The sequence below is a fragment of the Marmota monax genome, unplaced genomic scaffold, assembly GCF_021218885.2.
Source record: "Marmota monax isolate L192 unplaced genomic scaffold, Marmota_monax_Labrador192_F-V1.1 WCK01_AAM20220418_F8-fsc00038, whole genome shotgun sequence".
Classification (NCBI taxonomy): Eukaryota; Metazoa; Chordata; class Mammalia; order Rodentia; family Sciuridae; genus Marmota; species Marmota monax.
The window spans coordinates 3,110,022-3,123,482 of NW_026692498.1; the positions used below are offsets into that span (position 1 = coordinate 3,110,022).

Here is a 13,461-nt window from a genome sequence, read left to right on the forward strand (position 1 = left end):
AGCTCACTCTTGGGTGCCCAGCCAGCAGTGCCCAGGCACAGTCCTCCCTCACCACCCACAGGTGGGCCACTGGGACACTGAACCAGACACCAACCCGGGAGGTGTGAGACCACCCTCTGCACCACGCTCATTACCACGTCGTCCAGCGAGAACTGGGACCCCTGGGCGAAGATGCCCCCGTTCATGGCGATCAGGGCACAGCCGTCGTAGTACAGCCGGTCGCCATCGCAGCCCTTCTGGTTGGCCAACAGGTAGATCCCGCCGTTCTGGAGAGGCAGAGGGGAACGGTCAGCGGTGGTCATCGTCCTCACCTCCGCAGGCCCCACGGGGGAGGCCTGGCCATGCCAGACTCTCCCTGTCCCACCCATGTCACCCAGAGCTCCTCCCCACAGCGCCTGTGGCAGGACAGCCCAGCAGCCGGGGTCCTTGTGGACCCCCGCCCCCCACCGCTGCGGGCTGCTGGCAGCATGCCTCCACTCCCCACAGCGAGGTGCACTGACCCCAGTGCTCGGCCTGGCAGAGCCCAGGCTCAAGCCCACGGCAAGAAACCTGTCGCACGAGTGACGGGTGCTTCTGTCCCTTGCTGTGCTCAAGTGCCCACTACAGTGGCCGACACGAGGACGCTCTCTTGTGTATTCCCTGAAACCAAGTCTCCCACCAACCAGAGGTGTCGACAGAGCCTGATTCCCAGGGGACCACGAGGGCTAGCAAGGCCACTCAAGGGAGCCCCAGGACGACGGCAGCCTGTGCTCCCTGAGTACAGGCCGTAATCATGGCCCCAAATTCCCACTATGCCTGGCCGGGCCCTGCCCTAGGCGCCAAGGCTGCAGAAGGCTCTGGGCTAGGGCTGGCCTGGGCAGCCCACCAGCAGCCCCTCCCAAGCCTACCTTGGTGGTGGCCATGGTCACCAGGTCCACCCTGGCGTGGGCTTTGCGCAGGACATGGTGGCTTCCTGAGGCGTTGGTGATGATCTCCACGCCGTCCAGGCCCATGTCCACGTGTGGGCTGTGGCGGAAGCACAGAAGACCAGCTGGGCTCCTTCAACTGCCCCTGGCAGCCCCTCCAGTTACCCCTCAGCAACTCCGCACCCTGCAGCTATGACCCCAGGACATCTGCAAACCCCAGGTCCTCCTGCTGGTCCACATGAGGTCATGGACTGGACAGCAGAGGGCCCAGCTGACCTGTGTGGTGTCCAGAGCTCCTCGCAGATCTCGCTCCCAATGCAGGTGTCCTGGGTGGCCAGCACCGCATCTCCAAATGGCACCGTCTCCTGCAGGTGGAGAAGGCAGACTCAGCGGCCCTCCTGTCTGGGCTGCGTACTGACCCCGGCACTACACGTCCCAGGAGACCTCTGCGAGGGCCACCACGCTGAGCCAAGCCCACCCTGGGTCGTCCTCAGGCCAGGGTCTGCCGGCCCAGGGCTCCTCCTCTGCCGATCCCTAAGGGTCTCGAGTCACCCCAGGCACAGCCCCAGCCAAGCTCTGAGCCGCTGTGGCTCAGGGGCAGGGCACTGCTCTGACTCACAGCCCCGAGCTCCGCTCCCACCCTCTGGACACTGTCACCAGCCAGTCTTCCCATCCCCTCCTCAAGGGGACTGCCCTGACCCCTTCCTGTCTCTGTCCGTGCTCCTCGGCCACCACGAGGCAAGCAGCCACCTCTCGCACAGGCCCAAAGCAACCAGGAGGAGCCTCTGAGGCCGAGCGCAGAACAGGTCCCCCTTCACGCCGGTCGCCTCAGGTGGGTGTCCAGCAGGGAAGCTGGCCAAGGACTGCCTCTGCCCTGCGGCCACGGCTGCTCACCCGCCCCCTCCTCATCCAAGAGATGCAACAGCAAGGGGACACCAGAGCCCCTTCCCCAGGGACTCAGTGGAGATCTGACACAGTCCTCCCAGGGGTGAGAGTGCAGAGGCCAGGTCCTGCCTCGTGGAGGGAAGGAGAGCAGCGGTGGGGGTGGGGGTGGGCAGAAGCGACTCCCAAGACCCCACCGCGCTCGGCACCCAAGTCCCTCCTTGGTTTGCCTCTAACGCCAGCCACGGAGCCTCCTGTGACTCTGTCCGTGAGCTCCTGCCCACGCAGCCCGCCGTTAGCTGGCAGAGGTGAGTGTGGCTAGGAGGCGAGTGTCCAGGGCAGGACTCACCTGCTGAGTCAGGTCCTGCAGCATCCGAGGGAGGAAGTGCTCCTCTGTGTGCCTGGAAGGGAACACTGCAGCTCTGAGGCCGGAAGGGACACGGACGGAGCACGGCCTCCAGCCTGGACAGACGCACACGGCCCCCAGCCCGGGTGGAGCACAGGCTCCCAGCCCAGGTGTCCCAGGTGTCCACAGAGCCCGGCAGCCCTCCAGGGCACTGTGACTCCTGTCTAAGGTAAACAGGACAGCAAGGAGCAAAGTGGACGGCTGCCTGGGCGCTCCTCCGGGGCAGCGGCTGTGCCTGTGGGCCTGAGCTCAGCAGCTCCATCCTGGGCGCGTGGCTCTCTAGTGCAGCGTTACCAGCCACAGCCCGTGACGGGAAGCTCCCGTGCCATTAGCCAGCACGCTGACCCATGCCGTCAGCTCCTGGGCCGTCAACCCGCACGCTGACCACGCCGTCAGCTCCCGTGCCGTCAACCCGCACGCTGACCCATGCCGTCAGCTCCCGTGCCGTCAACCCGCACGCTGACCCATGGCTTTGGTGAGATGGTGAATGACGCCGCACATCCACAGGATGGGCAGGGGCCAGGGCAGTGGGCTGGGAGGCCCAGAAGGGCACCAAGGGTGGTGGTGGACACACAGTTTACACCCTAGCTTCAGGTGGGCTCACGAGATGCACCAGACAGACGTGCCATCCTATAACGAGCACTCCTGCCCCACCTGCGGGTCCCGTGATGGCCACTTGGCTGCACCAAAAGTCTCCTCCCTTCCTTCTTGGTCCAAGCAGACACCCAGTGAGAACCTGGTCAGGAAGTGGACCTGCCCAGGGCCCTCCCCACTCCCGCCCAGGGCCAGCTCCGTGGCCCCCTTTGCAGGTGGCTCTAGGCTTCTGGCCCTGCTTTAGGGGGCTGGGACATCACAATCAGAAGTCACTGGTGATGCTGCCTCAGCTGGCCCGACGGCTCTGCTGGGGACGCCCTCCCTGCTGGGTGTGCTGTGGCATCCTCTGCTTGTCCTCCCAGAGGATCTCCCTGCGGAAGCCTTGGAGGGCACCTGAGCCAAGAAACCACTCTGGCCATGCTACGGTGAGCGTCCATGGCCCCGGGAGCCTCAGGGCTCCTACGGTGCTGCAGTCATGGGATGCTGGGGCTGGGAGTCCATCCCAGAGCATCAAGACAACGAGCCGCTGCTGAGCCCCCAGCAGGCGGAAGCAGGGCCTGGTGACTTCCCCGTGAGGCTCTGCGGTGGCACCTTGAACCTGACGCACTCGGTGCTGAAGCAGGCTGTGATGACCTGGCCATTTCACTGTCACCATCTGGCTGTTCCCACAAGGTAAACCTCCTGCCTTTTCTAACCTCACCAAAATGCAAGCTCTGGCTGCTCCAGCGCAGTGTCCCGGCCACCCCTGCCACAGGCAGAGCGAGATGGGCACTACTCTGGAGGGTGCCCTGGGACAGCAGGGCACTCATGTGACGGAAGAGGAAAGGGAATGAGCTGTGCCTGCTCCCAGGACAGGTGGGTCCCAACAGCAGCCTCAGGACAGCGGGCAGAAGTCGGCCTGCAGATGGAGCCGGGCCAAAGAGTAGGAGAGGTGCCAGGGAACCGGCCGCACAGGAGAGTGTTAGGGATAAACAGCAGGAAGACCAACGGATGAAGAGACAGCAGGTCAGAGAGAGGGGAGAGACGGGGAGGCAGGCGGGGCGTGATGTGCTCAGGACTGAGGTCCCCGAGGAAGAGGACAAAAGCAAAAGAACAAGACCCTTGAGTGCAGAAACCAAGCAGACCTCCCTGAAGTGACGGCATGGAGCCAGACACTCAGTCCCCATGGCAAAGGAGAGCTGTCCCTGGACCTCAAGGAGACGGTGACACCCCAGGACTCCTAGCAAACAGCCGGCCCCCACGATAGCAAACCCGGCTGGCCGGAGCCTCCCTCTAGCATTCCTTACGCAGAAGGGCCAGCGCGTGGGGGCCTGGAGGTGGGCCCTCAGAGCAGGCCAATGCACACGCCTGGGGGAGCAGGTGCCCTGTCGGAGCCCAGGTGTGTGCCCTGGCCCTGACCCACGGGGCCACCGGGGCCCTGGCTTGCTCTGGAACTTGGCATTGGCAGAGCTGCCCCGCACACTCTGTGAGGGAGATCCTCCTGAGGCCGCCCGGTACACTGAGTGCAAGGTGGATGGATGGCCAGTGGCCACGGGAGCCCCTCACATGAGGTCAAGAAGCCAGTGACCACCCACGCGAGACCCCTCTCCAGCACCAGCAAGCCAAAGGGCAGTCCTGGAGCAAGTCACAATCATGAAGAGAAGTTCTTTGTCACCTAGAGCTCTTTCCCAGGACCTGCCCAGCAGTGACGGGGACACTGTTCTAGAAATGTGGCCCCCGGATGTTGGCGTGAGTATGGAAAGGAGGGGGATCGGCAGCCCCTGACCGGGAGACCAGGGTGACGAACAGAGCCAGCCGAGACGCACAGAACCCAGTAGGGCATCGGCAGCAAGGCACACTCGAAAGCCACACGCCTCGTACGCAGGAACACCAGCCACCGGAAACCCCATGTCAGCGCCTCCGCCCACCTCGGAACACAGGGACCCTGTAACGAGGAGAGGGACCGGGCTCCTCGAAGGGCGCGCTCACCTTCGGGGTCTGCAGGTCTGGGGTGCTCTGGCTGCCTCAGCAGTGAGCCCCTACCCAAGGCCAGGGAGGCGGACAGCCACCGTCAGAGCACCAGACGGCCCTCCCCGGGAGGGAGAAGGATCACTCAGGATGTCAGCGGGCTGACCGAAGACCTGACGCTGCCCACTCAGGGTGCAGTGTCACCTGACGTGACTGCCCACCACTGACCCCGGCAGCCTGGCTGCGCTGTGATCAGCAGACTGAAAGGCCACGCTGCGGTGACGGGCAGCCAGCTCCCGTGTCCATGACCCGGACCAGGACCACGGAGGTGAAGGCCTTCATTCGCATCCAACCAGCGGCCACCGAACTCACCGGCTCCTGGACCACGGGGTGAACCAGCGCAGCTCCCGGTAGTTGGCCTCGTTGGCCAGGGCCATCTTGGGTCTGATGAGCAGGATCCGCCTAGAGACAGGAACGGGCTCACTCGGCGCTCCGAGCCACCGCCACAGAGGACTGGGCACCGCCACACAGAGCCAGCCCGAGACTGCAGCCCCAGACAAATCCCGTCCCTGCAAGGCAGGCCCTGACAGCCCACCCACCCAACGGGCAGCCCTGGGGGGCTGGGCTTGGCAGGTGCCCTCTGCTGGACATGGACCAGGGCTGCGAGGAGACACCCCGCCTAGCCCAGTGTCCAGGTAGCACACAGGCCCCAGGGCCCACCCTCTGGGGTGCACTGGCCCCACTGGGGATACCTCCAGGGGAGTCTCCAGCATGGCTCCACCAGCTCCAGCCCAGAGCAGGGAGGGGCCCAGGCCACCCTCCCCGGGGCCACCCACCTGTTGAGAAAGATGACTCGGCAGTTGTAGCGGACATTGCGGTGCATCACGGGCCTGCAGAGGAAGAGGCCATGTGTCTATCCTCTTAGGAAAGCCACATGTGGAGGGCGGGCCACGCGGACCCCAAGCCACTCCAGCTTGGAAAGCTGCAGTTTGCCACAAGCTAATCCACTGTGAGTGCCAGCGCCAGTCAGTGCCAGTCGGTGCCAGTCGGTGTGACTCTAGACCCTGTTTGCATAGGCACACACCCACTGCCCCCAGCACGACCTCAGGCACCATGACTTACCTGTGCTCATGGAAAGTGGCCACCCGTGGGCGCACGGAGTCCAACAGAAGCGCATGAACTGCAAAGCCAGGCCCAGAGCTCTGGGGCACACCCGGTGGCAGCGAAGCAGGCCCCTGACCCGGGCCCTTGGCAGGAGGGGCACCCAAAACTGGACAGGACAGCACTCTGACCCACGGGCCCATCACCTCCCACAGGCCTTGCTCAGGAAAGCCAAGCAGCAACAGACCTCTGATTCTCTGTCCCTGGGACTTAACTTGTGACCAGGACGTGAGGCCATTTCAAGCTGGTCACTGAGGACACTCTGAAACTGCGACCCCTGACACTCTGCCCAACTGGCCCATCAAAACCCACATCGGACCACCCAGAGACGCTGCCTTTGCTCGGGGCTCTGTGTCCCGTGACCTGCAGCCCCTCAGCCCTCTCTTGGCCTTTCTGTGACCTGTGACACCAGGGCAGCGTGACCTGGGGCTTGGGTGCTACCCACATTAGCAATCACGACGGAGTGGAATAAAGCAGCCAGTGATGGGCCGGCTTCTGACCACCAGCTGGCCCATGGGTCCTCCACGGCTGCGATGACCGTGGTGTGGCTGTGAGTGCACTGTCACTCAGACCCTGGCACCAGGAAAGGCACACACGTGCTCGGTTGACGTATGGCTCAGCTGGCTCACAGCACCACCGCACGCACCGGGGTGGCTCTGGCCGCAGGACCCCGTGTCCTGGCTGGACGGAAGCCCCCTCAGCTCCCTCGGGGCACCGTGAGCCTCTCCCACAGCCTTCTCAGTCCTACCTCCTCCAACCAGTTCAAAGTGAGCGGAACCCGCCCTCCGCTCAGGCAGCAGGGGCTACCTCTGTAAGGGAGCCCAGCAGATGGAGCGCACAGGCCTCTGTCCTCGGGCTCCTCCCGGCCCTCCTGGGATGTTCCCAGGCCTCGTGGGGCTGCCTGACCCACCCCTGCTGCCTGGCCACCTCGTCGTGTGCACCAGCCCCTGGGTCTGCAGGTCCCCTGCCCAGCAGCCGCTCACATCACCTCGTGGGCACCTAGTACATCCCCAGCTGCAGACGAGAGGACCAGGGTGGAGTGGCTGGTGGCTTGATGGGGCCACTGGACTGGTTAGAGCAGGGTAAAGGGCAGCAGAGTGGACACTGCCCCCCAGCCCAGCCTGAGTGACAGCCAGGAGGCTCAGGGCTGAGCTCAGCCCACACAGGGGACAGTGGTCCTCACAGGTGCTCATGCTGCCTAACTGAACAGGGCAAGCTCGTGCACACGGGGGCACGGGCCACAGGAGGACGCAGGTCACACAGGGATGGTCCACACGCAGCATCCACGAGGACAGAAAGGCACACCGTCAACAGCGGGGGCTTCAGAGCCAGCTCTCTGCCACAAGCTCAGGTTCCAGCCTTGCCACTGGCCGAGAGCACTGGCCTGATGCTTCCCCCCCCAAAATGGGGTCATAGGGCAGGAGGGGTGCAAGGACATCCCTGGCCCCCAGTCCTGGCCACAGCACCCCGACGGCCACCGTGAGCGACTTGCAGCTTCTAGCCCACTCAAGCCAAGCGAGACCAGGCTCCAGGATGGCGCGGTGTTCCCGGTCACGGAGGGTGCACGGGGAGCTGGATGGACGAGACCCTTGAATAAACGGGGCCTCGGCAAGCAGCTGCGCCGACTGCAGCAAGCCCCTGAACAACACAGACACAGGCACCAACTGAACAGGAGCTGTCCCCACGTGGGGACTCCAAAGCTCATCACATAAAGGGGATCAAACAGCAAAGAACACAGAAGTCCGCACGCCGTGCCCGTCCTAACGCAGGGCTCTCGAGATCAGTGAGAAGAGCCGCTAAAGGCAACAACAAGCCCGCAGCTCCCACAGGACTGCCACCCGCCACGCCACGAGCAGGAGAATCCCACCTCCCAACCAACAGGAAAATACAAACTTCCGCCAGGACTCACGCAAGCAACAGGCGGCTCCAGCCCCACCACCCTCAGCTCCCTCCCCTTCCTGGGGGAGCCAGCTCTGCGTGGCTCAGACGCCCCAGCCTCAGGGTGGTCTGAGAAGGCATTCCAGGTGCCAGGGTTCAGTGACGTCCTGATGCCCTCTCGTTCTGTCCAGAGCAGCTTGTGCATCCAGAGAAATGCCACGTCTCAAATGAGAAGAATCTTCAATACGTGGCCATCAATTGTTAAAAACTGGAAATTTAATAGGACTATAAAGCCCAGGCCAGCAGAGAAGAGTCTGAGCAGAAGTAACAGCGATGACGCGGGGTAACGGCTGAACAAGCCCCCTCAGAGACAGACGGCCCCACCCTGATTCCCAGCATGACTTCACATCACAGGGTCCCCTGGGAGGTGCCGTCAGGGAGGAGGTGGGGCCCGCGGATGCTGGTGGCAGGAGCAAGAACCCCCAGGCGAGGGAGGCAGGTCCCAAGGCTCCTCCAGGCCTGCGGGACCACCAGGCTTGCGGGACCACCAGGCTTCCGTGACCCTTTGTAATTCAGGCCGCTGGTGTTCCTCAGGCGGGAAGGGGCTGGGCACAGACCCACCCACATGCTGCTGAGGAGAACCCCTGAGCGGACGTCACCTGAAGGTCATGAGGCAGCAGACACGCGCCCCAGCCCTGCCGCAGTGGAGGGGCCGGGCCCTGGGCTGTCCTTTCTCTGGGCCTACCCTCCCACACACTCACACGGGCACTTACATCCCCACGTCACAGATGATGTCCTGGGTGACCGGAGACGCCAGGAGGGCCGCCAGCACTTGGAGCGAATGCAGGAGGGTGTCCGACTCGTAGTAGTGGTCCCAACACCCGTAGCCACTGCAGGGAGGGGCAGGGAGGGCAGAGGTGGCATCAGCAGTGGAGGCCCAGGCCAGCTCTCCAAGCCCCCAGGCACGTCCACCTCGCAGCCAGCAGCAGGCGCCCCGCCACAGCCACCAGGCACATCACGGGAGATTCCTGGTTACTATGAGGAGCGCCTGCCCTTTAGTGGCCCAAGTCACCTGACCTTCAAGGAAAGAACCAAAAGAAACAAAGGTGGACCCGCCAAAGACGTCTGCCAAGGAAGACCATGGACGGCCACTCGGCCGCCTGCTGTGGGCTGGACGGTGGCCCCTAACGTCTCTCACGTCCTAACCTCGGGGCCTGTGCCTGCGGCCTCGCTTCAGAGAAGGAGTCTCTGCAGACACAGTGGAGTCAAGGTGTTCAGATGCGGTCAGCCTGGACTTTCCTGGGTCTCCTTAAATGACCAGTGTCCTTATAGCGGTGGACAAGAGCCAGACCAGAGAAGGGGAAGGCCATGCAGAGGGAGGCAGAGACAGTGAAGTGGCCACAGGCCAAAGGATGCAGAGCCCCGGGGGCTGAAGCAGCGCGAGGACCCTCCAGGACCCTAAAGAGAGAGTGAGACTCTGCTGCACCTCGAGTTTGGCCTCCTGGGCTCCTACGCTGCCAGGGAATGCATTTCTGTCATTTCAAAACACTCCATTTGTGGCACTTGGTCACGGCAGCCCGGGACACTAACGCCGTGCTCCATGGTGCCACAGACTGTGAGGAGTGCTTCCAGTACCTTCTGACAGTAAAACGTAGACAATCCGTACGAATCCCCAACACCTTTGCCTTTCTGCACTGCGGCAGCCTGGAAGCCGACCGGGCATGTGCCACAGAGACCCAATCTGGCGCCTGCTGCGTTTAAGGCTGGGAAAGCCTCTCCTGCCCCTGCCTGGTGCTCAGATGAGAGTGGCACTCAGGAGAAGCCACGAGGGCCCGGCCCCAGGATGCCCTTCTCTCCCACAGCTTCCCTTCAGCTCCCAGGCCTGTGGGTGACAACACGGAATGTCTAATGCCAGGTGGCCAGCCACCAGTGACTGCACCCCTTCAGCTGGCCAGCAGCTGGAGGAGCCCTGTATGACAGCGGCTGGTCAGTAAGTGCCTGGGACCCAGATGGCCAATGACCTTCCATCGGCAAGGCCAGCTCAGAGAAAATAGCCGCCCTTCCAGGTGAGAGCCCTAGGTCCATGAATCAGAGGTCCACCTTCTGTTCCCGGATGTCCCACACAGGAGCTGGACCCCAGGCCAATAAGAACAAGAGTGGGGCTTGATGACGTGACCGGGCTCCTCTCCTGCCTGAGTCACCTTCCTCTTTGTCAACAAGGCAAATGTTGAAGGGAAGCCTGCTCAGAATGCTGTGACCGTGTGAAGCCAGCAGGGCTGCCAACCCCCGACACAAACACAGCACCCGGGGGTCTTGGTTAGAATCCTCCCTGGCAACGGTCAGGCCAGAGGACGGGGCTGCACTGCCCCTGGCAGGGAAAGGGGCAACCGGCACACGGGCCAAGTCAGGAGCTCAGGAGCAGAAGCCACGTGGCCTCGGGTGACTGTGAGTCCCAGGTCCCTGGCAGTTAGAGTCTTCAGAATTAAAGGAGGGGTGTAAGTTCCCTGGGGTGGTCTGGGAGAATCAGGGCCACGTGAAGTCATCAAAACCTTAACCTGATTAACCAAATGAACTTGGAAGGACAGAAAGCTGCCTTAGAACTACCCAACAGCACCTGAGAGAGGACAGTGCCTGCTTCCTCTAGGTCCAGAAACCAGAGCCAATGACGGAAAGGGACCAAGGCACGGGCGGCCTTCCAGATTCCACAGGGGCCCCGAGGGCAAGTGAGGCCAGCACAGCGCAGAGGCACGGGGTCCAGGTCAGAAAGAACCACAGCTGGTGAGGGGCTCACAAGCAGTGACCCTCTCATTATTTTTTAACTAGACACCAGAAAGGAATCAAGGATCCGTTTTCTTGATTCTTGCAAAAAGGTGTAGAGGACACAGCCTTTGAGCTTGCTCACGGGAAGCCCCTGAGATCAGCAACAGAATCCCTGTGGCCAACGTGCAAACCAAGACCCGTGGTGTCTTAGTCACGATGGCTGCCACAGCACAGCATCCAGACTGGGTGACTGACACCCAGCAGAAACCAGCTGCACACCGCGCAAGCTCCTGTGCAGCCGTCGTCCTGGAGAGGGCTGCTCTAGACTTCCAGGTGGCTCACACGTTGCGGGGGAAACAGGCTCCCTTAGGCCTTTTTTATAAGGGCAGCGATCCCACTGACCATGGCCAATGTGTGTTCCCAAGGTTGAGACACCATGGCCCCGGGCATCAGGTGTCAACATGTGAATACTGGTGGGGGGAGCACGGACGCTGAGACCACAGCACCGGGGCACGGGTGACCGGGTGCACCCCAGTTTTAAAGTCAGCTCCACCTGGTAAAGCTGGGTTCCTCTAATGACTCCATGCAGGATGATGCGGGAGTCTGGAATCACCAGCGTCCCTGGGCCTGTCTCATTCAGGTGTCCAGTGGCATCAACCCCATCCGCAGGCAGGTTCCTGACAGCCTCCTAAGTGGGCTTGGCATTTCGGCCCTGGTTGGTCCCACTGCTTCCTGCCCTCTCAGCGAGAAAGACCACTGGCTGCCCGCCGGGCTGTGGGTGTGTTCTCACCAGATTTCCAGCTCAGGTCCAAGCCTGTATCTTGCTCCTCTGTTTTTAGCAATTTCAATACCTGTATGTACAGAGAAGGGGGCAATTTCACTCCTACAACCCGTCCACGGGCAGAAAAAGCCTGCTGCTGCAAGGCCGCAGAGGCCAGCACACACCTGCACACGAGCAGGAAATGAGAAACAGGGAGGGCCTGCAGGCTGACCCTTGGCCCCACGGAGGAGGAGGTCACATCCTGTAAGCTCATGGACAAGTGGGTGCCAAGACCAGCTGCAAGAAGAGGCTGGTGACCGAGGTGGTGCTAGCATCGGGCTTCAGGAGCAGCTGCCAATGTGAAGTCATGGGAGGAGAGAAGGAGAGGACAGTGGAGCAGAGACCACTCTATACACCTAAGATGGCCTCACTCACCCCACTGAGATCTGCTCTGAGGAAGTGAAAGGAGGTTGATACATGGATTAAAAAAAAAAAAAAAAAAAAAGCCAGTAATATGTTATCACTTGAAGCACTGGAGTGACCACACCTGTAGGTCTGCCTTCATTAGCCCCAGTTTGGGCACAGGTCATCAAGGGTAGGCTTACACGAATGCAGTTATATAGTGACCACTCAAAACCCACTCTTCTCTGAGCTGACAGCTCTCCCCTCCCTCTACTTCCCTCTCAGGAAGGCTTTTCCCAATGCCCACCCATCAGGAAGGTCCTCTGGGACCAGAGACCCTCCCATCTCTGGTGTCTGCACAGCATCCTGGCCAGTGGCCACATACCCCTCCAACCTGGAGGATGGGCAGCTCTGCCCAGCCTGGCCACCGGGACCCCAGAGACATCTGAAGGCAGGTGCACCCTCGATCTTCCCCACCTCCACCTCTGGGGCAGACTTCTCTCAACTTGTGCCTCAACGTGTCCCCCCCTCCCCACAAACCAGGAGGATCTGGGCACTTGACACTGACGAGTCCACTATCCACTGTCCTATCTGTCCCCACTTCCACGGCTGCGAGTTTCTCCAGGGCAAAGCAGTGCGCACGACGGGACGAGACCCGCGCGGCTGGACTGTTCTTTCCTGTCTCCCGCCGCCCCCAGACTCACTCTTTAAAATTCTTTGCAAATTGCCCTCGAAGTCCAGGGCCCACTGGTTGAGGGCGCAGGTGGCTACGGTCACCTTCCGGCCCATCGTGGCCGCAGTCACTCAGGAGGGAGGCCGGCCGGAGGGCGGCAGGTCCCGCTGTCCTCCAAGCTGGACAGGCAGCCCTGGCGCCTGCCCTTCCGGACCGCCCCTCTCTGACCTCCCCGCGACCCGCCGCGGACCGCCCCTCAAACCAATCACGGGTCCGAACTGAAGAACCGCTGAGGAAGGCCACGCCCCTGCCCGGGTCGGCGAATCACGGGCCACAGACCTGCAGAGTCGCCGCGGCAGGCTCCGCCCACAGCGGAGCTCGGATGCGCCTGCGCAGCAGAAGATCCTCCCAGTGCGCTGTTTAGCCACGTTAGGTAACGTGAAAATTATAACACCCGCTCCGTGCCCGAAATAATGCATTGTCAATGCTGCCGGGAGCCTGGGCGAGGCTCACACCGCGCCTCCCCGTACCCACAGCGCTCCGAACGCCGTGTCTGTCCCTCTGGATCCCGCTCTCCTCCCTAACCAAGCGTTAGGTAACCCTACGCAAGGAAGATCTGCCTTGCTTCTCTGAAACTGTACACAAACTACACTTTAACGTGATTCTGTAATTGGTTTCTCCGCGTTAGGTTAGATACATCCTTTTGATCATTTTTCTGCAGTTTGGTAATCCATCGTAGGAATAAAGCCCAGTGTGTCCTCTCAGTAATGAATGGGCATCTACTTTGAAGCACTTTGCTGACATGCGAGCATGCCCATAGCTGCTGTTTCCGCCACAGCGGTCTCTGCAGACACGGGCCAGTTTCTCCAGCGCTTTGCTGAGTGGCAGGGTGTGAACATGTTCACCTTTATGAACCACTACACCTCTTCTCCAGGTGCCTGTACCGAGTCCTACGGGCAGTTTTCCATTTCATTTTGTGTCTGTGCACCCAGGGCCGGAATGCCTTTTTCCCCCTGTGAATAACTAATTGCCTCCGTCATCGCTGGGATCCTCAGTCCCTCCCTCCTGTGTTCCAAAGCTACTTCTGTCCCAT

General features: G+C 61.9%; 1 protein-coding gene across 2 annotated transcripts in view; it reads right to left on the reverse strand.

The window, feature by feature from the left end:
- Nucleotides 1-12,624, reverse strand: part of Nadsyn1 (NAD synthetase 1) — a 30,145-nt gene extending 17,521 nt beyond the window's left edge. Inside the window, exons 1-9 of one of the 2 annotated variants that reach the window (XM_046444908.1) lie at nt 12,400-12,603; nt 11,324-11,384; nt 8,547-8,663; nt 5,571-5,624; nt 5,107-5,196; nt 2,137-2,188; nt 1,182-1,270; nt 888-1,005; nt 135-266 (exon numbers count right to left, since the gene is read on the reverse strand). In XM_046444908.1, coding sequence (XP_046300864.1) covers nt 135-266; nt 888-1,005; nt 1,182-1,270; nt 2,137-2,188; nt 5,107-5,196; nt 5,571-5,624; nt 8,547-8,663; nt 11,324-11,384; nt 12,400-12,484 — 798 coding nt within the window. In that variant the 5' untranslated portion in view covers nt 12,485-12,603. Of the gene's footprint in view, nt 1-134; nt 267-887; nt 1,006-1,181; nt 1,271-2,136; nt 2,189-5,106; nt 5,197-5,570; nt 5,625-8,546; nt 8,664-11,323; nt 11,385-12,399 lie in introns of both variants that reach the window. The other variant, XM_046444909.1, reaches the window with a different exon arrangement.
- Between the last annotated feature and the right edge of the window lie 837 nt (nt 12,625-13,461).